The sequence below is a fragment of the Dermochelys coriacea genome, chromosome 9 (assembly GCF_009764565.3).
Source record: "Dermochelys coriacea isolate rDerCor1 chromosome 9, rDerCor1.pri.v4, whole genome shotgun sequence".
NCBI classification, from domain to species: domain Eukaryota; kingdom Metazoa; phylum Chordata; order Testudines; family Dermochelyidae; genus Dermochelys; species Dermochelys coriacea.
The window spans coordinates 86,852,649-86,875,513 of NC_050076.1; the positions used below are offsets into that span (position 1 = coordinate 86,852,649).

The 22,865-nt window shown below is 38.6% G+C and overlaps 2 protein-coding genes across 4 annotated transcripts in view; one reads left to right on the forward strand and one right to left on the reverse strand.

Annotated features, from left to right (window-relative positions):
- The window catches only part of COL4A6 (collagen type IV alpha 6 chain), a 195,168-nt gene extending 190,415 nt beyond the window's left edge, over positions 1-4,753 (forward strand). For all 3 annotated transcript variants that reach the window (XM_043492142.1, XM_038417032.2, XM_043492141.1), the window contains 3 exons: positions 221-412; positions 673-959; positions 2,002-4,753. In XM_043492142.1, the coding sequence (XP_043348077.1) occupies positions 221-412; positions 673-959; positions 2,002-2,262 (740 nt within the window). In that variant the 3' untranslated portion in view covers positions 2,263-4,753. The remainder of the gene's footprint in view (positions 1-220; positions 413-672; positions 960-2,001) is intronic.
- Positions 4,754-5,272: 519 nt separating this feature from the next.
- Positions 5,273-22,864, reverse strand: ATG4A (autophagy related 4A cysteine peptidase). The gene is given in 15 exon segments (XM_043492147.1): positions 5,273-6,168; positions 6,451-6,518; positions 6,520-6,560; positions 8,445-8,501; positions 9,696-9,841; positions 10,822-10,901; positions 11,017-11,053; positions 11,056-11,202; positions 11,768-11,847; positions 14,561-14,633; positions 15,145-15,246; positions 16,597-16,695; positions 18,396-18,467; positions 19,749-19,859; positions 22,756-22,864. Coding segments are annotated over 15 exon segments (1,188 nt in total). The 5' UTR covers positions 22,766-22,864; the 3' UTR covers positions 5,273-6,103.
- Between the last annotated feature and the right edge of the window lies 1 nt (position 22,865).

A 22,865-nucleotide genomic window follows, 5' to 3' on the forward strand; every position in this document is an offset into this window, starting at 1 on the left:
CACAGAAAAATTAATGGTATGGAAAAGTGAGTCTGTACCATAGTGTACTGATCAGCTTTGAGAATAACCGGGCCTATTCGATCACATGGCATCCATCAATATTTGAGCTTTACGTTGTCATTCAGTTGCTTGCAGGTAGGAAAGAAGTAACATAAATGCCCAAACACAAGTCAGCTAACTTTTAGTGTACTTGCAACATGTGACTGACTTTCTCTCCCAGGTATCTCTGGAAAGCCAGGCCTGTTTGGTTTGCCCGGAATGCCGGGTCGGAGTGTAGGCGTTGGATACACTTTGGTGAAGCACAGCCAGTCAGAGCAGATCCCACCATGCCCAATTGGAATGAATAAGCTCTGGGAGGGTTACAGCTTGCTGTATGTGGAGGGGCAGGAAAAGGCGCACAACCAGGATCTCGGTGAGTCAAAAAGTCTCTGTCACAAATGAGGCAGGCCAAATTCCACTCCCCTGTACGCACTGCTCAACTCCCACTGATTTCACTGGGCTTTGTAAGAGGTGTGAATCTGAGGGTGGAATATGACACTGAGGGTGCAATGATACTTGCCACTTGCTTATCATCTGGGTCTGGTCTTTACTAGCTCTTGCTTTTGGCAGCAGCTTGATGAGCCCTTTGTTCTCTTCTCCATTCCCCTCCTTCCTGCCCCCCCTCCCACCCAGGTTTTGCTGGTTCCTGCTTGCCTCGCTTCAGCACCATGCCATTTATTTACTGCAACATCTATGAGGTGTGCTACTATGCCAGCCGAAATGACAAATCCTACTGGCTCTCCACCACTGCTCCCATCCCCATGATGCCAGTGAGCCGTCTGGAGATCCCACAGTACATCAGTCATTGCTCAGTGTGTGAAGCACCTTCCCAGGCTATTGCAGTACATAGCCAGGACATTACCATCCCGCAGTGCCCCGAGGGCTGGCGCAGCCTGTGGATCGGATACTCTTTCCTAATGGTAAGAAAATCAATTTGTTAATGCAAAGACGGTCACGCTATATGAGGCTTGTTTTAATATTGGCATTAAAACCTAAGCATTCACTCCTTAGGTCAGCTCATTGTGGAGCTTTCAGTTTCTTGGACGCAACTGTTAAAACTAGCAAACTTAGTGGCAAAGTCAAACTCTGCCACTAAGCTCGCTAGTTTTGACGGTTGCGTCCAAGAAACTGAAAGCTCCACAACGAGCAGATCTAAGGAGTTCCTTGTGTATTACCAGCAGGGCTACTATAACCTCAGCCATTTTGTTGCCATTTAGCTAACTTCTCAAGTGTATTGATAAAGTTTACGGTGGGATGGAAGAAATAGAATACTTCCATACTATCAAAGAGACTAGTGGCCTGTAAGAACTGATTCCTTTAAACCTCGAAACAGCTAATTAACTATAGAGAGACAAGGTCGGTGAGGTAATATCTTTTACTGGATCAACTTCTCTTGGTGAGAGAGAAAGCTTTTGAGCTTACGCTGAGCTCTCCTTCAGCTCTTCCCAGGCCTGTAAGCCCGAAGGCTTGTCTTTCTCACCCCCGGCAGTTGAGCTAATAAAAGATATTACCCCACCCACCTTGTATCTCTAATATCCTGGGACCAACATGGCTACAACACTGCAATTAAACTATAGCACAGACATAACCCCTTCTCCCTGCTGTATGGCTTTTTCCAGAATGTTCTACAATGAGATTTCCTAGCTCATTAAAGTGTGATTGCAAAATGATTCTAAAAATAGCACTGTGAGTTCTTTATTATTTCTCAGTTTTCAAATTTCCTCACTTCATAAGTGAAAAGCTGCTTTTTTATATTACCAGAATCCTATATTCAACCCGGGGTTTGCATTCTTGTGCTTTCCCCCGTAACCCTGACCCAAGTGACATGTAGCTACAGGTGTCCTGGAGGAGCAATTTAGATTTCCCCCTTTTGTTCATGTCAACAAATGTATCCCGGGAGTCCCCATGTAACTGCCTATTTCCTTCTTTTGGAACTCAATTAAATGACCATATTCATTCTAGCACACTGCTGCTGGCGCGGAAGGCGGAGGTCAGTCCCTTGTCTCACCCGGCTCTTGCCTTGAGGATTTCCGTGCTACTCCTTTCATTGAATGCAATGGTGCCAGAGGAACCTGCCATTACTTTGCAAACAAATACAGCTTCTGGCTGACAACAGTTGAACGCACGCAGCAGTTTGTTGGTGCTCCTCCCTCAGAAACTCTGAAAGCAGGACAGCTCCGAACACGAGTCAGCCGTTGCCAAGTGTGCATGAAGAACTTGTAGCAAAAAGAACCCAAACAAATAAAACTTTGCTACCTAAGAGTTTAAACCTCATTCATTGGAAGAACTATAAACACATACACCCATTCTGCTGGTGGTTTGTGGATACGTTACAACAGCCAGAACACTACTGAAATTATGTTTTAGATCCATAAGAAACATAGCTTCACACAGAAGGAAGGAGGGACAGACTAATCTCTGAAACCTCTGACTGTTTTGTGGAAAATGGTGCTACACTTTTTCTTTCATGTTTGTTTTCCTATTCATGGCTACCTCAGAAAGTCTCTGAGCCTTTCTCATTCAGATTGCAGAATGACAAGCGCTCCATATTATATCACCCATCCTTTTTATGCACTCATCTATAGCCAATGATAGATTTTCTTAAACAAGTTTGTGCTTCACAGATTACATAGTAGCAGCCGTGTTAGTCTGTATTCGCAAAAAGAAAAGGAGTACTTGTGGCACCTTAGAGACTAACAAACTTATTAGAGCATAAGCTTGAAGTGAGCTGTAGCTCACGAAAGCTTATGCTCAAATAAATTTGTTAGTCTCTAAGGTGCCACAAGTACTCCTTTTCTCTTCACAGATTAGTTGTCTTTGCAGAAAGCATTTGGCATGGCCTAGGAGAATACGCATTGATTAGATGAGAAAATATGTAATGAAGTGGATTTTCAATCTGAAAGGAACTTAACTCTAAACTAATTAAAACAAATCACTGCAGCAGAGGTGCTTAGAGTATTAAGAATTAGAGACTGAGAACTGGCTTCCCTGGGAAGTTCTTACTTAAAGATGAGCTCGTTTGTTTTGCTTTTTAAAAGAATTGGCATAATCTTTGGTTTCAGTGATGCACAAGCAACTTGGAGCCAAATTCAGACCAGCTGTAACTGATTTTGCGTTTCCCCTCCATGAAAAATTTGGATTTCTACTTGAACTTAAAGCCATTTTCATTATTCAGCACAGCTTTATCACTATTGAAATGTGCTCTATGTAAGCACACAGTTCAAGATTTGTCGTTACCCTTTTGCATCCTAGCAATTTGTGACCTACAGAATAATTTCATTAGTATGTACGTATGAAATCATCTTTCCGAGGTAGCCTTGGAACAATTTTTTTTTGTAAGTATTCAATTTGTGTATATTTTAAAATGTAGAAGCCTTATTATTTAGCAATCAAGTTTATGGAAACACAGAAGCATGCAGTTGTTGGATGTACATTTTTTTACTGCTAAAATCACCTGTTTTGTATTCATCATCTACTGGGCTTTACTTCTACTAGTTAAAAAATATATTACTGTATTTCTAATGCACTGTTAAATATTCACACAATTTCTTCAGGTTATAATTACAATCAGTGGTTTTCAGACTATATGGGAAAATAGAAATTAAGAGAGCCATAAATACAGTATGTCCATTCTGAGAATTAATTAACTAAGGCTAAAGCTATTAATTTCAGCTTCTTTCTACAGGGAGGTTGACAACACCCACAGGTATCAGCATTTTAGAGGAGTTGAAGCAAGGGCATTGTAAATTCCAAATTTTTTTTTTTTAATTGAAAGACAAAACTATAGAAAAATGTATGTTTTAGTTGGGACTGCTCTGATAAATTGCATGGTATTTAAAATGGGGGTTTGGTGAATGCTTAGGTATGCGACTTTGAAATTCACTTTCTGCAAATATTGTGGTCAGTAAAACTCAAATCGCTCCAGTGTTTGTTTTAAAAATTTGAGCAAATATTTGTGGAAAACATTTTTATTTGTCACTCATTCTGCTCATTAGGTGCCAGCAACAGAAGCATCAGGTCTGGTTCCAGTTTATTTGTTTGGATGTTGAGGGGAGGGTGAGGAAAAGGAGGTTCTGCTCTGGATGCACATGACTGAAATACACAAGTCTTTTCAGGAGCAGGCTCTATGTAATTGTTTCGCTTTATGCGGCATGAGTAATCTCATTGCTTTCAGTGACAGACCTTCCATTGACTTCAGTAGGGCCAGGATTTCACCCCGATGGGTACTGTTAAGCATGAGGCATGTCTTTGCAAGATTAGGGCCACAGTCTATGATCTTCTCCACTCCTGGCTCCAGAGCTGCTTCCAATCAACCCTGTATTTATCCCCTCTCCTTCCAGTTGCTACCCAACACACTTTTCCATGAAGCCTGTAAACTTCAGATTTCCCCTCTGACTTGTGTTTACATAATGAAAGATAACAGGAGGGCAATTAAAAAAAAAAAAAAGGATGGACTGAGCAGGACCTATGCCTAGTTTCATTGCTCAGTCATCTAACGGGTACTTCCCTTTTCTGGATAGATGTCAGTCATCCTTCAGAATGTAAGCTTTTCAGAGCAGGGGCTGCATTTTCATTTGTCTGGAAGGCACCAAGCACCACTATGGTCTTAAGCTATGGTCTTAAATGAATACTAGAAAAACAGCGTGGGGTGGCATCTCCTTTTGTTAATGTTCAGTTTTCAAACTGTGGTTAATAAAGGCAAACAAGCCATTAACTATTGGTCTGGGTAATTATTTTTGTTTGAAAATCATGTTTTCCCATTCAGATGCTGAGCATCAGCATCTCACTTCACTGGGGCTTTGCAAGTACTCAGCACATCTTCCGATTAGGCCAGTATTCTCATCTATTTGTGAAGAATGAAATTGGGAGATTTTCATTTTAACTGCACTATCATACCAGGCCTCATCCAGATGGGAACTGTGTTTTTAGGAAACATAAAATGTGACTCAAGAATTCATTAAAAGCCCTTGTACTCAGTAAGGGCTTTATTTCTGAACCATTGTTCTCAAGAGCTACTAGAGATATCCTCAGTTTAAATAAACATCCAACCACATAACTCTGTTAGGGACTTGTATATCTAAGGTACTTTTACCAAAATAGTCTTGATAAGGTAACAAGGCAGAATTAGGGACCTTAAATAATTTGTGTGTATCATCAGTTTGGGATAATTTTTTGTTTTATATTTACGGTCTGTGCAAAGAGGAAATTCACAAACTATAACAAGTAGCCTATGAAAAGCTTAAGATATTTATTAGCTGCACAGATAAAGTGCTGTTACAGAGAAACTTGTGTAAATAAATCTATTTTAAATAAATAAGATACAGTTAAAACAAACACCTTTGACTTCTTGTTTTAACAAAATCATCAACCTAAGTTTACGGTCAAGGTGAAATATGTCATAACTATAGCAATGATCGTGATCTATATCAACTAATTGAGTCTCCTGTGTTGTTTAGGTGTCCCAGAAACAGGAAGACTATTACAAATTTATACATTAGACATAGTTCCTTTTACAGAAACATTGTTGTAATAAAAGTGTGGTTGCTCAACTACATGTTAAATATTTAACAAGGACACAATTTTCTCCTGATCTAGTTGATCTTTTAAACAAGATGATGAATTTATTCCTATGATGCAGCCACAGGAGAGAACAGAAGTAAACATCCTCCCTTAACTCAACACCATTTTGCCTTTCTTTAAGCACTACACATTTGCATACGAGAGCAAGAATATCCATTTGGGTCATCCCTTTCTTCAAAGGTAGAGCCCAGTGATATACCATAGTCTTGTCTTTAATATATTGTTTTTGTCTTCATCTCAAAAAGTCCATTTGTCTTCAAATAGGATGCATGCTGGAAGCAGAGATTCCCTTTAAGTGTCTGACAATGGGATCTTTGCTTCTCTTCCACCAGGGAAAATCTGGTTAAACTGTCACTGTTTGAGTTTTGGGTGCTGCTATGATTTTGTACTCTGTTGTCCATAATTTCAGGCACTGTGGGCTAGAATGGCTGTTTGTCTAAAGTCAATGCAATATGTTCAGCACAAAAGAATCACCATGCTTCCTTCATATACTCAGGATTTCAAATTCTTCTTCCAACTCAAACAGTTTATCAGTAGATTCAATAAGTTCTGCCAACAAAAATGAAAACAATATGAACAGACATGCCTATTGCTTTTCACTTTGGAAGACTTTTTAGGGCAAGATATTTTGTATGCTGGAAATCACATTTAGCATTTTGTTGATAAATCTGGTGTTCAAGTTGCTCCCGGTATTAAAGAATGGATTAGCTAATCACACTGAGCATAAAAAACACTTAGCAAAACATAGCTGCTCCAGCTGTGATTATTTATCCTACCTGTAAATTGAGGAACATATTGCTGCACTACAGTCCACTCAAGTCAACACTGTACCTGCTCCTGACGTTGTCACTTCTGGTTTTGCTGGAGGTATGAAAGGAGGCAATGGGCTGGATGATTTGGACTAACTCAAACATCCGAAGACTCTGCTGCTTCAGAATCTCCTGAGGATAAAGCACTTTTTTAATTAAAAAATGTATCATATTAATGGCAAGTCCAACAGATCTACTTGGCTGGTCAGTCAAAATAGTTACAAGATGCAAAAAATAATAATAAAATAAATTATACCCATATGAAATGAAATCCTGTTATACTTTGTGCAACCCTCATTAAAGGTCATCATTTTACAGATCTACATATAGTGAATTTCTTCGATCAGAAACATTCATGGAAGGTAGATCTCTCAAGCTCTACCACAGATTGTCAGTCATGTTATAATTAGCTCTGATAAACAAAATGATAATTTGTGTATGTGTATGTGCAGCAAAGGGGCACTAAGAGCATGAAATATTTTCCTACCTTTGAATATATCAAAGAAATTACTCTTAATTAGATCCTTACTAAGTGCACTGTCGGATGATAGGAGCAGAGGACAAATCAGCAGCTCCACAAAGTAATGGATTTTGAAGGACAATTTCTGATCTGAGATATAATCTGATTTGTTCTGTTATTACTAAACAAAGTTCCCTGTACCTCAAATCTGGTGAATTATTTCTAACCTGTTTTTTTTTTTAAATGGGTTTACAAACTGCCTTCCTGAGGAAACCATCAACTGGTTTTAGGAATAAATATTTCTAGAGTTTGAATTACTTGGCCTTCAGCCTACTATTACTTCCCACAATAAGTTACTACTAGGGCTACTAGGATGATCGAGGAATGGAAAACCTATCTTATGAAAGGAGACCCAAAGAGCTTGGCTTGTTTAGCCTAACGAAAGAAGGTTGAGGGGAGATATGATTGCTCTCTATAAATGTATCACAGGGATAAATACCAGGGAGGAAGAGGAATTATTAAGCTCAGTACCAATGTGGACACAAGAACAAATGGATATAAACTGGTCACCAGGAAGTTTAGACTTGAAATTAGACGAAGGTTTCTAACCATCAGCGGAGTGAAGTTCTGGAACAGCCTTCCAAGGGGAGCAGTGGGGGCAAAAGACATAACTGGCTTCAAGACTAAGCTTGATAAGTTTATGGAGGGGATGGTATGATGGGATAGCCCTTCTGGCTTTAGAGTCTATAAGTTGAGACCAGAGGTGAAAGTAAGTCGATATTGTCTGGTATGGCGTTCTGGTAAGAAAAGCGACAGTACTGGCAGGGCCACTGATGGGGCGGGGGCAAAAGGGGCAGTGGCTCCGGGCCCTTTAAATTGCCGCCAGAGCACCAGGCGGCGCAAGTCTGGCCCCAGGCCCTTCCGCCTGAGGCCTCACCTCTTCCGGAGTCCAGAGCCGCCCCCCTCACACACACCCAGAACCCCAGCTGCCCTGCGTACTGGTAAGTCCATTAAGTTACTTTCACCCCTGGTTGAGACCATGCACAATGTGAGCATTGTCCTGCAAGGGGCCAAGTACTGTCTGTAGGGTGCACAACACACTCCGCTCCCATGACTTAAAGGGATCCAGTCCTTCACAGAATCAGGCCTCAGAGACTCAGTATAGCAAGTTAATATAAGGCGTAGGATATTAATAATATATCACTATTAAACAGCAATGGGAAGTCTCAGGAAAGGAACTAGCCAAGACAGAGCCCAAACCATTAGTCATTCAGTAAGAATTGGCTTTTTAAAATAATGTGTGTTTTTAGCAGCTAACTAGATTACTTTAGATATTTTTACACCACTTCCAAATGCTAGGGGATCCTGGTTTTTAAAGTGCTATATAATCTTTGCTTAGCACTTCAACAGCATTTCTCTTTCCTTATATATTCTTCTATAAAACTCATTTAGCAACTGTACACTGACAGATATTTACAGGGAGTTTTCATTTACATTTTTGTTGGTAAATGTGCCTAACCTGATGCAGATCAAATTAAAGAATATCCCATTGTTACCTTTTGTACAAGACTACACCAGTTATCAAAGTCTTTTTCTTCTTTACAAAAGAAGCCCTGAAGGGGGAAAAAAACGTAGATAATTTTCCTCTGCAAGTTACATGCAATATTAGCAAATAAGGCAGAATTAAGCCACTGTTTTGCAGTAGCACATACGATCATCATCTGTAAGACCCAAAATATGTATCAGACTAAGGGCCAGATCCTGAACTAGAGTAAAAATGAACAGCACAGGGAAAAAAAGTTGAAAAAACAAGGAATTGATGGGACATTTGCCACTCATCATACTGAATGCTCTGCTCTTTTCCCCCTCTCCTGTTCATCTGTCTTATCTATTTAGATTATAAAATCTTTAGGCAATGACAGTATATTATATGTTTGTACAGTGCCTAAAGCAAATCTCGATTTGAGGCCTGTAGGGTCTACCAAAATTCAAATAATAATAATTGCAGTTCCACTGAAGTCAATAGGGCCATACCAATTTACCACAATTGTTCATCTGGCTGCAAGGTTAACGTGCCACCGGGGATGAACTGCCATATAAGTGACGCTTCCAAGAGTGGCTGTACTGTGAATATCAAACTCTTGGTTATATTACTGAATGGACTGGTTGTACTTTTTCATGGTTTGAGCATTTGCATAATTAAATGTTACTCACTAAAAGCAGATACTTTCCTGCTAAAAGTGATATTAATAACACACGTTTACATCATCTTTCATTCAAGAACTCAAAACACTTTATAAACATTGGGCCAATTCTCATTTTACAGAGAGGAGGAGAATGAAGAGTAACCTTACTGATGTCAATAGTGCGTGTAACTGGAATGAGATCAGAATTAGAGTCATGAAGCATTGTAAATATCCCTGTAAAGTATCCTGGACTGTAACTACTACTAGTGTGGTAAACTGAGGCGTGAGGGAAAGAAAGTAACTTGCACAGAATCCAGGAATTCTGTTTAAATTCCCTGCTTCAACCATTACACTACAATGGCTCTGCAAAAGTGGAGGCTTCTCTATTACCAAAATAATTAGCCACCCCCACTCAAATATCCAGTTTCCTATTGGAGGTAACATTAATGTAATCTCAGCAAAATTACTGTATAATTTACCAGTGCAGATAAAGTCTGCATTTGTGAAAAAATTTGTGTAGTTATTCATGACTCTGCTCAAGCAAATGCACAACTACCCTTATCAGTACTTATGAGCAGTTTTGTAATAGAAGTTCATGCTACATTTCTTCTTGACACTTACTAATGCTACAGAGGGATCCAAATTCATGATCTTCATTCGATGTGGGGCCTGCTGACAATGGAAGCTCTGGTCATCAACCATACCGTTTTCCTCCAAATCTACAAAAATCTGAGTGGTGTGAGGATCTAAATAGATCAGCTCGTTTCCTGTGCAGGTAAAATATATTTAATCAAATTTAATAGTTTGTAATACCATTGAAGCTGGACTTGCAAGATAGAATTTCAATCATCATCATGATTAAGATAGATTAGACTTTTGCTAGCTGTGTGTTCTGAAAATGGGAAATTCAGGAAGAGCAATGCATTGTGGCACCATATCTGGTATTGCTTACTGTGGTGATTTGTAAGGCTTTTTACTTTGACCCTTATTTTCCTAGATCTAACATAACATTTAAAACTTTTAAAATGTAAATTCTGCCATTCTACAGGTCACAGGATGACCACAAATATAACCTAGAACTCAGTTAGGCGTTCAACATTGTTTCATATTAGGTTCGCTGAGAGATTGAAATAATGAGGTCTGAATAAAATACCACAGGTTTATCGAAAAATGGACTGATAGGTCATAAATAGAGCAATTATTCATAACAAATCAAATGGGGTGATGTTTCAAAAATGAGGTCTAGCACTGTAACTGACAAAGGAAAGGCAAGTGATAAATACATTGATGCAAGGCTAGCATTAAAGACAGCAAGATCTAGTGAAGTTAGAGAAGTGAGCAGAAATTTTAAAAAATGAGCTTTAATCAGGGAAAATGCTGATTGATACCATTTGAAGAAAAATGTGAAGCAAAAGAATAAAATGTAAGACTACAGATTAGGAAACAATACAGGACTACATACTAGTGACATCAGTCTAATAGATTTGCCAAATACTATTCAACTAGCCTTTCATATCACATTACTCTTGCTGATGTTACTTATTTCTATACCAACTTCACTCTACCTTTCCTATAAAGATCATAGTGTATTATTCTGGAGTTATCTAATTATCCATTTCTTCTACTCCCTTATCTCTTTCCTTAACTACATTTCCTAGCGGCTTCAGTTTTACACTTCCTGATGTTTCTTCAGACCACGCCCATTTCCTTAGCCATCAACTTATCTGTAATTAATTTTTTTCCTTACCTAAAAATCCTACGAAATAGTAGGCATTATTTGGTTTCCCTCCTAATGCCCCCAAAGACTGTGGCATCTTAAACATTCCTAGAGATTCAAAGGGGAAAAATGAAATTTTAGTTGTCCTGTATATTTGTATCACAGATATCTAAACTGTTTGTAATGACATGCAGCATAACAATCATTTCAGGGACAGCAACTACTTTAAAAGCATCAATATAAATCGGATTGATATGATTATCCCTAGTCGTAGAGGTATAATGAGCAAGAGAGGTTTCCAGCCTGAGCAAAACACTGCTGTGTTCTTGTTTTGACTGAGAGCACTTCTGTGTGAGAGTGTGCTGCCACGTACAGCACTGCTGCTCTGAGGAGGGGACCAACACATCTTCTCTGTGGGACCAAGAAGGAGAGACTTGTCAAGTCACTAAGGACTATATTATAAATGTTTCAAATGAATGGAAATTAAGATGCTTTTTCAGAAATCTTTCTTACAGAAGGTCCCAGATGTTAAGGAGGGTAGTGTGTACGTTGTGGCTGTATAATTACAAGTAATTGTAGTAGGCACAGACTAGGGCGCTGGGTTACAAGAAGATGTTAGGGCTCAGGTCGATGACTAGGAGATGATAATTTACTAGATGAAGGTATGTTTAACCAAACATGTAGCACCCTAAGCTTTCTAGGGTCAAGATACCTCTTACTAGAGGAGGGGGTAACAAGGTGATGCACAGTATTAGGTATCCCAAGGCCCCCCCCCCACACACACTCTCTTTCTCTCACACACTCTCTCTCTCTCTCTCACACACCCCACCTTATTTCTCAGTTAGGGTAATAATAATAATAAATAAAAATGCATAAATAATAAATAAATAAAAATGCATTTTGTTTGACTATATTTTCTTAGGGTACTTGGGCAAATAAACTCTAATTAAAGTGAGAACCAGTGTTTGTAACTTACTGATGTCTTCAATGACCACGGTATTGTCCATAGACACATAAACAGCTAAGGAATTCCATTCATCAAATAAAGCAAGCTTTCTGAAAACATTAAGATAGTAATTAGTGAAAAACTGTATTGTCATTCAGAAGCCACAACTGTAGCTTGGCACTCAATGATATTAGATGGATCTTGAATAATATATAAATAATTGCTTATCGAAAACAGCATTCATTGTATTTTTTTTATAGTCAAAGTACAATTATAATGTAGAAGAGAATGCAGAGATAGCATGAAGGTGAAATAATTTGAGTGACAAATGTCTTGGCTTATTCCCAATAGCAAAGCAATCGAACTCACTTCAACCTCGCTACTTTTTTATTATTTTTATTATTTGTGTTGCAGTCACACCTAGCAGCCCCAGTCATGGCCCAGGACCTCGTTGTGTTAGGCGCTGTATAACACAGAACAAAGACAGTCCCTGCACCAAAGAGCTTACAATCCACTCTTGCATGCGAGTAACTTTACGCATGAGTAGTTCTACAGAGTTCAGTGAGAATACTGACGTGCATAAGTGTTGGTAGGATCAGGCCATAAATCTGTCATAAAGCTCAGCCCCAGCCAAGTGAAGAAAGAAAAACTGTATGAGAAAGTTAAGTCACAGACACTATGCTGGGTCTGCTATAGTATTTTTATGTAATTCAAAAGAACATCCTTAAATGAATATACCGCCTTACAGCTCTCTGACAATGTAAACCGCTATGTAGGTTTCATTGTTAAATTCTAGTTAAAGCAGCTAAAATTAAATATAATTTGTAGGGCTCTCAAGTGATTAAAAAATTAATCGTGATTAATTGCACTGTTAAACAATAATAGAATACCATTTATTTAAATATTTTTGGATATTTTCTACATTTTCAAATATATTGATTTGAATTACAACACAGAATACAAAGTGTACAGTGCTCACTTTATATTTATTTTTGATTACAAGTATTTGCACTGTAAAAAACAAAAAAAAACAGAAGAAATAGTATTTTTCAATTCATCTGATACAAGTATTGTAATGCAATCTCTTTATCATGAAAGTTGAACTTACAAATGTAGAATTATGTACAAAAAAACCCTTCATTCAAAAATAAAACAATGTAAAATTTTAGAGCCTGCAAGTCCACTCAGTCCTACTTCTTGTTCAGCCAATCGCTCAGACAAAAAGTTTGTTTACATTTGCAGGAGATAATGCTGTCCGCTTCTTGTTTACAATGTCACCTGAAAGTGAAACAGGCGTTTCAGAGCACTGTGTAGCCAACGTAGCAAGATACTTACGTGCCAGATGTGCTAGAGATTCACATGTCCCTTCATGCTTCAACCACCATTCCAAAAGACATGCGTCATGCTGATGACAGGTTGTGCTCAATAACAATCCAAAGCACATTCATTTTCATTATCTGAGTCAGATGCCACCAGCAGAAGGTTGATTTTCTTTTTTGGTGGTTCAAGTTCTGTAGTCTCCACATCAGAATGTTGCTCTTTTAAGACTTCTGAATGCAAACCCCACACCTCATCCCCCTCAGATTTTGGAAGGCACTTCAGAGTCTTGAACCTTGGATTGAATGCTGTAGCTATCTTCAGAAATCTCACATTGGTACCTTCTTTGCATTTTGTCAAATCTGCAGTGAAAGTGTTCTTAAAATGAACATGTGCTGGATCATCATCCAAGACTGCTATAACAGGAAATATATGGCAGAATGCAGGTAAAACAGAGCAGGGGACATACAATTCTGCCCCAAGGAGTTCAGTCAGGAATTTAATTAATGCTTATTTTTTTAATGAGCGTTATCAGCATGGAAGCATGTCCTCTGGAATGGTGGCCGAAGCATTAAGGGGCATATGTTTTACATATCTAGCACGTAAATACCTTGCAATGTCGGCTACAAAAGTGCCATGCAAATGCCTGTTCTCACTTTCTGGTGAAAGTGTAAATAAGAAGAGAGCAGCATTATCTCCCTTGAATGTAAACAAACTTGTTTGTCTTAGTGATTGGCCGAACAAGAAGCAGGACTGAGTAGACTTGTAGGCTCTGAAGTTTTACAGTGTTTTGTTTTTGAGTGCAGTCATGTAACAAACAAAAAAATCTACATTTGTAGATTGCAATACGTACTTGTATGAGGTGAACTGAAAAATCCTACTTTTATCATTTTTACAGTGCAAATATTTGTAAGCAAAAATATACACTTTGATTTCAATTACAACACAGAATACAATATAAGAAAATGCAGAAAAACATCAAAAATATTTAATAAATTTCAATTGGTAGTCTATTGTTTAACAGAGCAATTAAAACTACGATTACTCACAATTTTTATTGTAATTAATTTTTTTTAGTTAATCGTGTGAGTTAACTGCAATTAATCAACAGCCCTAATAATTTGTTTTATCACTCCATACTGTCAGCATAAATAAATAAATTTAACCTACTTATAAAACATGATTTTTTTCATATAAAACTTTTGTAGAAGAAACGCATTATTTTTCTTACGCATCTCACATGTTTGATTTAGAGACAGTCCTACCTATGCCCCTGTCGGACATGGACAAGTCTTGTGACCTCTGTGACTCAAATAATCTTTGTATATAATTGAGTAAAAGCAGGACCTCAGTTTAGAGAACACATGGGTTTAAGCCAACGCCTCCAAACTTTACATTGTTTCAAAATCCAGAACTGGAGGTCATCACTCTTAGACAGCTATGCTACATCTGAATTGAAATATTCAGGGTAAGTACATTCTAAATACATATGTATGTTTTGCTTACTTTAGCACTTGTGCAACTGTATTTGGTCCAAACCATTCTCCAATCGACTTCCCCTCTCCTACACCCATCTGTGCTGTTTTTATTAGAAACAAAACACACACAAAAGGACACAAATATCAGGTGATGACATATATTAAATGGCACATCCTATTAATATTTTGTTGCACGCATTCTAAGACTATTGTAAAATATTTACATATAATCAGATTATTGATATACTATCTATTCTCTTTTTACAACTGCAATGAAGATTAATTTCTGTAATTGAAAAGAAGCCTCTAAACTGCATTCTGACACACTGGCCCATAGACTGTAGTGAGGGGTGCCAGTAAAGAGAATCTATGTTAGTAAGCACTAATTTATTATTATTAAAGTCTGGTCCCTAATAGTCACATATTTTATCCAGAGTTAGTTGTTATTTCTATTATACATGCTGGATTTGCATGCATTAAATCTTCTATATATACTTATCTACTTTGTCTCCACAATCCTTCTTTTGTTTTGTGATTATATATTTTAAAATTAATACATCTTAAACACATTAGCAACTTGAGGCATAAAAAGCTGATGATACCTGCCCTTACCCATTTGGTGGATAGAATAACAGCAATCTTTTCTGTCTATGAAGCATCGCAAGATCTTGTGATATTCTTCAGGTTGTTTTTTGTGTCTCTCCCAATGCCAGTCTTACAGGGAAAAAGTTATATAGATTAACTAACATACTCCAAACGCTGTCTAGCATTTCATACTACACAATCATGAGCGGTGCTTTTCCCCACAATTTACACTAGTTTTACTGAGCAAAGTTTGGCCCCAGAGGGCAACAACTCTTTAGAGGCAGCATCAGGAGATTATTTAATTCAATAGAGACAAGGTCATGAAGATTCCACTGAATGCATCTGATGAAGTGACCTGTAGCTCACGAAAGCTTATGCTCAAATAAATTTGTTAGTCTCTAAGTTGCCACAAGTACTCCTTTTCTTTTCGTAAAATAATAGCATCAGCTTCTCTCAATAGGAAGACGTTTGGTGTTCTGTCACAAAAAAGGTGCTGAATTTATTCATGAATGCAAAGAAAAAAAAAAAAGGGAAGAGATTGCTTTTCTAAAATACAACAACATGAACCAAGAATGTTTGAACAAAAATCTTGATAGTCAGAAGGAGACCATAAGAACTTGTCTACACATTTTTTGTACCACTTTACTGTATCAGTTTAGAAAGAGATATAGTTAAAAGTGGCACACTCTTTACTGTGGACTAAGTTACATCAGTATATAGGTGTTCACAGTAGGGTCTGTACCCATTTAACTATATTGGTATAAACTCACATCCCTAACCAAAACAGCTGAATCGATACAAGAACTCTATGAATATTAGGCCTAAGATTACTCTGGTTGTGATCCTGGAATGCTCATACAGGTGTTTGGGTCCACGCTTAGTGAATTCTGTTGCAGGATTGGGGCCTTAGGATGGAGGTAGGGAAGCTATCTGCATATTTGCCTGTAATTTGCAGTATTGTTGTAGCCATGTTGGTCCCAGGATATTAGAGCGACAATGTGGGTGTGGTCATATCTTTTATTGGACCAAGCTATCAAGCTACAGAGAATTCTTCATTTTGCCTATAAAGCAATTAGTACAAGTTGGGCACCACATAAGCAATTAACAAGACGACAGGAAATCAGTCAGGCGGCAGCAGTTTCCACCCAGGCACCAGCTTCGTTATTTGTCATGCAAAGCTCTATTAAATAATAGAGACAGGAGTCCAACTTGGTAAACCCTTTGTTCTTATTTTTCTGCTTAACCACCAAAACAATTCACCCCTGCTGGGTCAGAATGAAACACTACCAGTTTCCTCTTGTCTGGAGACATCATTTACTAGTAATTTCTGCCAATCATTCTGAAGAGACTTTCACTAGTTACTTTAGCACTACATCTCTCAGCTGATGTCTATTGTACTGGGCTTTCACACCAACATTAAATGCCACCCAAGCAACACAGAGTCTCCTAACATATTTCACAAAGTAATAGTATGCTCACCCCTTCCTAAATGCCTGCAAATCAGAGCCTGTGCCAGCATCATCTGTCCACATCGCAGCATGCATCCCCAGCCAGTATCGGATGAAGGGCCTGTGCCTCCTATTAACAAGAATTATTAAGATTAATATGGGTTCTTGACTGAAATTAGCACCACAAAAATCTAATTGTTGAAATCTAGGTAGTCAAGAAAAGTTCGGGTCTTTAACAAGCATCCTGTGGGTGAAGAGAAACAGAAAGAAAGGCTTCTAGATAAGTGTTCAGGATCTGCCAAGCAGATCTGTATGGAAACCAGTACTGACACAGCTCTGTAGAAGCAGAATTCTTTGTTGATGCAAGACAAAAGCAAAGAAGCAACCATGTAAAGCTGTTTACCAAACTGTGCCAAATTCAAGGATAAAATGTACAAGCCTATACACAGGACTCTGTACACTGTGCTAAGCCAGACCTAAACTCTGCAGTGAGGTCCTATGAGCACTATGAAACCAAAACAAAAAATGGAGGTGTAGGCAGCAGACCTAATGGAATTCAATATGGAAAGAGTAATGCAATCAGTACAGTAACCTCCAAATTTTAATATTACACGATAACCCTCATTTTCAGTTTGCAATATACTAAAAGTATATATGTGTGCATATATATAAGTAAATATGCTGTATAAGCTTTGAGGATTTGAGGCTGGAGGTTTTAGCATTTGGGTAGGAAGCAAATACAGATTTTGGCATCTGGTGAAACACTGGACACAGTTTGGATCTGTGGAGCTAAGAACACTGGTTGGATGTAGTGAAATAATGAAAACCTATTTAGATTATTAGGAAAGGTCACAGCTCTCCAAGCTATCGCTTCAAACCATCTGCAGATTCAGTAAGACAATATTTTCTATTTGTTTATGTTTTAAGGCTGTCTTCACAATCATGAGAGCTAGAAAGATAAATCAGTTTAAACTAAACGCTTAGATTCTTAAGCACAGTTCTGCATCTAGAAGTGGATTCTACGGTAAATTCCAAGAGTTTCCTCTATTTGTTTCTATGTAATTTAGTGCTTGAGAAAGATGCTAAACTGACTGTCCTGGAAATCTATCAAAAGAACAGGCAGAGTATGGACAGTGACAATGAAAGCATCTTTGATGCTGTTCCATCAGTCTCAACCCTGCAGTAGAAAGACTACCTCTAGTGATGAATGGTACTTACTCTTTAGCAAGATTGCCAGTAGTGTTGTCAATCATCCCAATTGTGGTGGTGGTTTTTTCAATCGTGGCAGAGACCATGAAATAAGAGGTTTGAGACTCTACCCACCTGAGCTAGATTTGAATTGGCAACCTAAAGGTAAAGGCTCTTTATCCCATTACCAATCCCATAACTTATTCAGTCCAAACATTTATTTGGGTGATGATTTGGGAAATTAATTTAATTTAATCAGAAAATTTAAGTAGGTTTTTTTAATGCCTTTAATGTGAAATTTATTTTTAGTGTGTGAATAAACAGGTTAAAAACATATTTTTTGCACAACAGATCTACTGTGCATTCCCATTCATTTGAGAAATATTCACAAGTTATTTCCACTGCTAGTATAAACACAAGGACCAAATTTTCTACTGGTGTAAGTGAGCACAGCTTTCAGTACTAGCGAATTTGGCCCATTATTTCCTTTTTGTTTTCAGGAGTAAAACTCATACCTTTAAGTCCTCTAATAGTTTAGGAGTCAGTAAGTTCATATACGATAATTTGACTCCTCCCACAATTTTAATTTCCAACCAGACAATAATACAGAAAAATTGGGCTTTTCACCCTAAAGATACCCACCAATTGGTGAAAATTTTCTTCTGTATGTAAACCACAGACGAGCACTTACATCCAACAATAATTTAGATTTGTCTGGAATTAAAAAACAAAGCCATATTAAACTACCAACTTCTAACTGCAAAGATCATTTGGCATTAACAAAACATATAGGATATACAGGAGATGTCTATTTACTTTCAGATACAAAAATAATGTGCATCACTTTTAATATTCAGAGCACTTTATATATACAAACTAAACAAAGTCTATTGGGAAAGTGTAAAGCAATTATTAGCCATCAAAGGTTAAGAGAGTAGAATTTCTGTTTTGATTAGCTAAGATAAACTTGAACCAGCTACTGCTATGCAGAACTATCCCCTCTGAACAAAATTACACACAGGACAAGAATCTTGGAGAATTTCTACTAACAGGGACCAATTTTGGTCTGAAGGAGGAAGGATGAACCTAAGTGCATAGTCTCTTCTTCCTCCACTGAACCCTCTTCTGCATATAAAGGGACAAGACTTGCAGGGAGAAAAAGTGAAATGCCCACTTTCCATGGTATCGTCTCCCTCACACTTGCAAGGATTTCACCACCTTAGAGAATGTTAACCACAGGGATAGGTGGGAGCATGTCAACTTTTTCCTATTTAATTCTTAAAGCCACGTTAACTTTCAACTGAGAATATCATGCTGTAAGAAATTCATACATCCAGCATAGTGGATTTGTTGTTGTCTGAACTACTGTACAGACTTAATTTTCTGGTCTTCTGATACTGTTAATTGCTGGTTCATTGCATTTACTTCGTATTTTAAAATGCAATTTATCACTTCAGCGTATGCTTCTGATTTACAAAATTACAAAGGATATGTCTGATATTTGCTGCATCACCACATCCAATTTTAAGATGAGCTACAGTAGATACTCAGCTGCCTGCTCCTTTCTTATAGGAGAAACTTTAAAGGGTATTGTCAGGACTTTACTTTTTTTGGTGGGAAGATTCTGTGTAAAAAATGTTTTCTCCATAGCTGATTGATTGATTAATATCTGTGATATTATCTTTCTTAAAAAGTCAATTATTTATTCCATGACATTTGATGACTAGAAATAACCCATCTAAAGTGAGACTAATCTGCAGGATAAGCATGCCCTGTTTGCAGAAACTGTGACAGATGCTGTACTCCCTACTTTGGTAAACCTTCTGCCAGCTAATTTCATATTAGGGTGACTACCACTGTATACAGTTGGTCTGCTTTTTAGAAATGAGTTTTTGCTCTCAGAGATTTATGTAGTGATAATGTTATGAACACTGAGAAAATGTTGTGGCATATAAACTATGAAAGTTATTGCTGGATTTTCAGTATAAAACATACCTGTCTTAAGGTGGTATTGCCTTCCCAAGATCCACACTGACCCATCTGTTTCTGGAAATTCTTCTAGGTATTCCGATAAGACAGTGGTCTGGTTTTCATACTTGGATAAAACTGAACAGGAACATAGAAAGTTAAAAACCCCATTTTGCTCCCTTTGTTCTTTTTGGAGCACTTTGAGTTCTTATACTGCAACTAGCTCCAACCAGTGATCTAGTCCAGGGTTTTGGGGTTTTCTGACCAATACTTCATTCTGGCAGCAGCATTTACCCTGTTTTCCCTCAGCAATATGCACTGCCATTAAAATGGACAGTGTTCATTGCAATTTTGTATATTAACTCTCCAGAGGCTCTGGGAGACACTATGGCTGGCACCTGGACCCTAGAGCCCAGGGAAGAAATCCTGGTGCTACAGAAGTATATGGGAGTTTTTGCCACCGACTTCAATGAGGTTAGGCTTTCACCCAAAGTCTAGATAATCAATTTAAGTCCCAGTCCTGGACTAAACACAGGAATAATTCTTCAGCTGTAAAGCTAAGTAATTGTTTTTATTTGCTTTGATTATTTTTTCTTTCAAATTACATATTTAAGAAATACACAATGAACTGATGTTTAAAAATTAAATCATATATATACACACATGCTAAATATGTTTAAGTTGCATGTAATATTTATATTACTTAAGATTTATAGGCTCCACTCAGGATTACCCATTTTGCTAGGCACTGTACAAATACAGAAAAAGATACAGTCCCAGTCCCAATGAGTTTACAATCTATGACCCAATCTTGAAAACACTTCTGTATGCAAGTAATCACAATGAATTTAAAAGGACTCCTCACGTGTGTAAAGTTAATCATGTGTCTTTCTTTCCTAATTGCCATTAATAGCAACTATACACAACCAACCACTTCTCTTGCTGCAAAATAATTAAATGTGCTTACACAATAGCCTACAAAATACACTGGCTTAGAACAAAATGTCTTCAGAAAAGATAAAGCTGACATTCTGGCCAACATTTTAGAACACTTAGTCCCATTTTAACTATTAGATAAATTAGGTCCAAAATGTAGGCTCTTTGTTGAAGAAAAAAGATTTTACCACAACTAATAATAAAATTTTTCATGACTTCTTTAAATGTAAAAAAAAAAAAGTTTTATACTATTTAAACATTTCTTAAAGTATTGAAATGTAAACAGCACCATTTAAGCGCCTGAAAATAAGAAGTCAGAACTGACTATACTCAGAAGGTGAAACTGATCAAGTTTTACTGTTCAAGGTAAGCAGAGTGAACATTAAACAGCATAAAGAGTAAAAAATATTGACTGTTTTAAATTAATTTTAATAATATTAGGTAAATAACATACTTAAGGAAACATGCAGTTTTAAAAATATTATACTTTAGAAAACCCAAGAGTTTCACACAAACCCTCCTCAGATTAGGGTATATTAACCAGAAAGTTATCATTCAGGCATCATCTATAATATTTTTCTATTCAACTTGAACAAATGATTGCTAGTTTCTGTAAAACAGTGAACTTTAACTATAAGTAGTGCGTGTACACTTCTACTGGAGCCAATGGGAAAAATCAAGAGCCATAATGAAGGATTCACGCAATTCCAAACATTTACATCCATAATCAAAATGATTTCTGATATCATAATCTATTAAATGCATATTGTGTTGACACATTTTATTTATTCCATCCAGTTGGCAGTCACAACTGTCAAGGGATCAGCTTCACTACTGCAGAGAAATGGATGTCAGCACTATACTAAAAAACTTGAAGTAAATAGCCATGCAACAGTAGAGCAGACTTTTACAGTATAAATCCAGGCCTAGATCCTGCAATTTAATGAGTATAGTGACAGGACTTAGGTGAATTACATGCTTTGAATATTTCTCAATTTACCCTGTAAACATATCTAAATATGACAACTGTACAAGTGGATTTACTCAGCTCTACTTTTTGTCCTAAGACTTCTATTAAGTGGACACCAACACCTAGTTTAGGCTTCATACTTAGGTTCTGTAAAGAAGTTTCACAAACATGTAATACTGTACTGCATAACATATTTTAATTTTAAAGCTGTTGTTAAAAGTTTGGAATTTAACCATTCTACTGTAAGACTGTCAGTCAAGAACATCAGAAATGGAAATGTGAAACCCACAAGTGTGTTTTCATTGACCGAACTGCAAAAAGTAAACAGCATGGCTGGAAATGAAATCAACGCTGCACTTTTTAAAAATAATCTAAAGATGGTCTTAGTAACTGATCTAAGGAAACTCCGTGGTGTTTTTAATCAACGTTATTTTCCTCTGGCTGGACAACCACGTTTGAGGTGAGGCAAGACCACTCAAGGAGACACGGAAACCTGCTGACCACAGCCAGCTGGCCCAAGAGCGAATCCGATTTCAGTCCCATGCGAGTTCCCCACGACCAGCTGCCTGCGTTAGGCAGGCCCCTCAGGGGCTCTGATTACTCGGTTTCGCTGCCGGGGTCCCACAGATTTGCCGCTGCTCCCGGAGGTCCCGGCCTGAGCCCCTCGGAAGTGTCCTTAGGGCAGGATTGACACACGGAGACTTCGCAGCTCGCTTGGGTCGCAGCGCCGGACCCGCACGGACCCGCGGCGGCTGCCACCTTCCTCTAGCGCAGCCCCTGCCCGCGGCACAGCGGGCCTGACAACTGCCCCACGCCCAACCCCGCCCCGCCCGGGGAAGGCAGCTCGGCGGGCGGAGGATCGGGGCCCGGCGCTGCCCTTCCCGGGAGCTCGCCCGGCGGGCCGCGTCACCGCCCGCCGCCCCCCGCAACGCGCCCGGGCCTGGGGCTCCCACCCGCGAGCGCCGCCCTGGGCCCGGATCTGAACCGCCCGCTACACCCGGCCCGCGCCCTAGGCCGGGCCCCCTCCCCGCTGTCCCGCCCGCCCCTCACGCCACTACCCCGCAGCGCCCCTTCCGCCGCCCTCACTCGACCCCGCCGCGGTTCCCCCTACGCCCCGTCTCCCCTCACCGGCCTCCATCCTCCCGCTGTCACCATCCTCCCAGCGGACACCCAACAAGGCGGCGGCCGCGGAGCACGCTGGGAGTTGTAGTTCTGCGGTGAGGCGGGGGACACTCGGC